General features: G+C 25.1%; 2 protein-coding genes across 2 annotated transcripts; both read right to left on the bottom strand.

The window, feature by feature from the left end:
- Positions 1–1,467: 1,467 nt before the first annotated feature.
- On the bottom strand, positions 1,468–1,782 carry DICPUDRAFT_85548 (uncharacterized protein; the record flags this gene model as incomplete). Its single annotated transcript, XM_003295075.1, has 1 exon — positions 1,468–1,782. One exon carries the CDS (start codon positions 1,780–1,782, stop codon positions 1,468–1,470), a length of 315 nt encoding a protein of 104 aa, XP_003295123.1.
- A 144-nt stretch (positions 1,783–1,926) lies between these two features.
- On the bottom strand, positions 1,927–2,881 carry DICPUDRAFT_85547 (uncharacterized protein; the record flags this gene model as incomplete). Its single annotated transcript, XM_003295074.1, has 1 exon — positions 1,927–2,881. A coding segment is annotated over one exon (954 nt), but the record flags the coding sequence as incomplete, so codon positions are not given.
- Positions 2,882–2,918: the final 37 nt, after the last annotated feature.

Genomic DNA, 2,918 nt, shown 5'->3' with positions numbered 1-2,918 from the left:
AAGACTAATGACTTCTTTGAAAGCACAAATAAAATAATAAACAAACCCCTTTGTATTATTAATGAATTGAAAATGATGTGCCCAAACTGAAAAGAGAGAATTGAAAATGATGTGTCGAACTGAAAAGAAAGAATTGAAAATGATGTGTCGAAATTGAAAGAGAGATTTGTCGAAACTGAAAGAGAGAATTGAAAATGATGTGTCTAAATTGAAAAGAAAGAATTGAAAATGATGTGTCGAAATTGAAAGAGAATTGAAAACGGTGTGTCGAGACTGAAAGAGAGAATTGAAAATGGTGTGTCGAGACTGAAAAGAAATAATTGAAAGTGATATGACGAAATTGAAAGAGAGAATCGAAAATGGTGTGTCGAGACTGAAAGAGAGAATTGAAAATGATATATCGAAACTGAAAAGAAAGAATTGAAATAAACCTAAATAAGGATTAAAATTAAATATTAGTTCTTTTTTTATTCAAATATAAGAATTATTAAATATTAACATTATAGTTACCTTAAAAATCAACCAAGATAGATTTTAAATAAAACATGATATACTGAAAGATTAAGAAATATAATTATAACATATAAGAGCGTTTTGAATCTGAAATAGAAAGAATTAAACTAAATATGAATTAAATATTAGTTTTTTTATATTTAATAAATATGTAAATTTTAAAATTATTGTTACCTTAGGAATACAAATACACCAATGTTGATATTAAATAAAAAACATAATTAAACCGAAAGACAAAGCATTATAGTTAAACGGGAAGACAAAGCATTATAATTAAACTGGAAGACAAAGCATTATAGTTAAACTGGAAGACAAAGCATTATAATTAAACTGGAAGACAAAGCATTATAATTAATACATTTACTGTATATAAGAATAAAAAATATTAGTTACTTTTATATTCTAATCTAATAATATTTATGCAAATATTAAAATTATACTTACATTAAGAGAACTAGTTGTTGGAGCCTTTGTAGAGTTGAGGATAATTCGATGAATAATTTAATATTAAAAATGTAGATATCGATGGTAATGTTTGTCCAATGATGTTTTAGCCTTTTTTAATTTAGTTATTAATCAGTATCCATTGGAATAGTATATTATTTGATCCATGTCCATGTGATCATCGAATTCGTGGCCAGCAAATTCTTGATCCATATCCAATAAATCTAATAATTACATATTAAAACTGTAATTGAAATCGAAAAGGCATTCGACATTCATGTGGTACAAATCAGAATCATTATTATTTAAAGCAGCTTCATGGTGATTTCATAATGATAATCTGGTAATACAGTTATAGTGACTTCATTTAACCATCGACGTGATTATCTCTCTCTACAATTAAATAATAAATTAAATTAATATATATGTTTATTTATTATGTATAAATATGAATGTATGAATTACTTACTATAATAGCATTAAATGGACTCTACATAATGGTACCCTTTTTTATGATCTTCTATTTCTTCTTTGGGTATGTCCTCTTGCTTGTTGCTCTCTTTCTATTGTTTGTCTTAATAGTTGTTCTCTTAAATAGTTTTCTCTTTGTACCCTTTCTGAATGTTCTGTTTCCATTCTTTGCATTGATAAATTTTGGGTACTTTCTCTTGCTTGTCTTCTTTCTGAATACTCTATTTGTATTCTTTCTGGTTGTTGCAATTGAATTATTTCTCTTGTTTGTTGTCTTCTTGGATGTCTATCTTGATGCTCAATATTCATTCTTTCTCTTTCTGGTTGTTGTCTTTGTGAATGCTCTATTTGCATTCTTTCTATTTCTCTTGGTTGTCTTCTTGGTTGTTGTCTTTCTGGTTGTGGAAGATCTATTTGCATTAATTCTCTTTCAATTGGTTGATGGCTTCTTGATTGAGATCTTTCCAAAAGAGGAAGCTCTATTTGCATACTTTCTCTTTATATTGGAAGAAGTCTTCTTGATTGTGATCTTTCTGGTTGTTTTGAGTCCATTCTTTCTCTCTCAAGAAGTTCTCTACGTACCCTTTCTTGTTGTTCTCTTTCTCGTATTAAAATTTGGGTACGTTCCCATTCTTGTTGTTGTCTTTCAATTCCTTCTCTTTCTCTTCTTTCTCTTTCTCTTCTTTCTCTTTCAGAAGTTTCTAAACGTTCTCTTTCTCTTGCTAATTTTTCGGAATGTTCAGTTTCTTGGAATTCTCTTTCTAATTTTTTCAATTCTTTTCTGAGTTCTATTCTTAATTTTTCCCTTTCTGTTTTTTCTTTATCCTTTCTTATGATTTCTAATATTAATGAATCTGATTCTAATGTTTTATTACTATTATTTATATTATTATTGTTGTTATTGTTATTTGTATCATTAGAGGCTGGGTTTGAAGGATAAAAGTGTGGGGATGTTCTCTCTTGTGGTTCTATTGGGGTCTCTTTAAAAAAGCGAGATGGTAAATATCTTACTCCCTTTCTACATGTATTGTCTCTGGTATTGGAGTAGATGTTATCTAAATTTAAACTACCATCATTATAGCTATCGTTATTATAATTATTATTAAAATTACTATTATTATTATATATATTATTATTAAAATTGTTATAACTATTATCATTATAATTATTGTTAAAAATATTATTATTATTATTATTATTATTACTATAATTATTATAATTATTATATATATTATTATTAAAACTTCTATTATTATTATAAGTATAATCATTATTATTATTAAAATTATTATTATTATTATTATTATTACTATTATAATTACAATGATTAAAATAATTATTATTATTTAAATTGTTATTATCTTTATTATTATTATTATTATTAATGTTATTATTATTATTGTTATTATTATTGTTATTATTATTATTGTTATCAATGTTATTATATAAAAAACTATAGAAACAAAAAATGATAATAAAAAAGATAAAAT

Source organism: Dictyostelium purpureum, assembly GCF_000190715.1.
Source record: "Dictyostelium purpureum unplaced genomic scaffold DICPUscaffold_738, whole genome shotgun sequence".
Lineage (NCBI taxonomy): Eukaryota > Evosea > Eumycetozoa > Dictyosteliales > Dictyosteliaceae > Dictyostelium > Dictyostelium purpureum.
The sequence above is the reverse complement of the archived record's forward strand: the minus strand, read 5'-3'. Positions and strand labels throughout refer to the sequence as shown.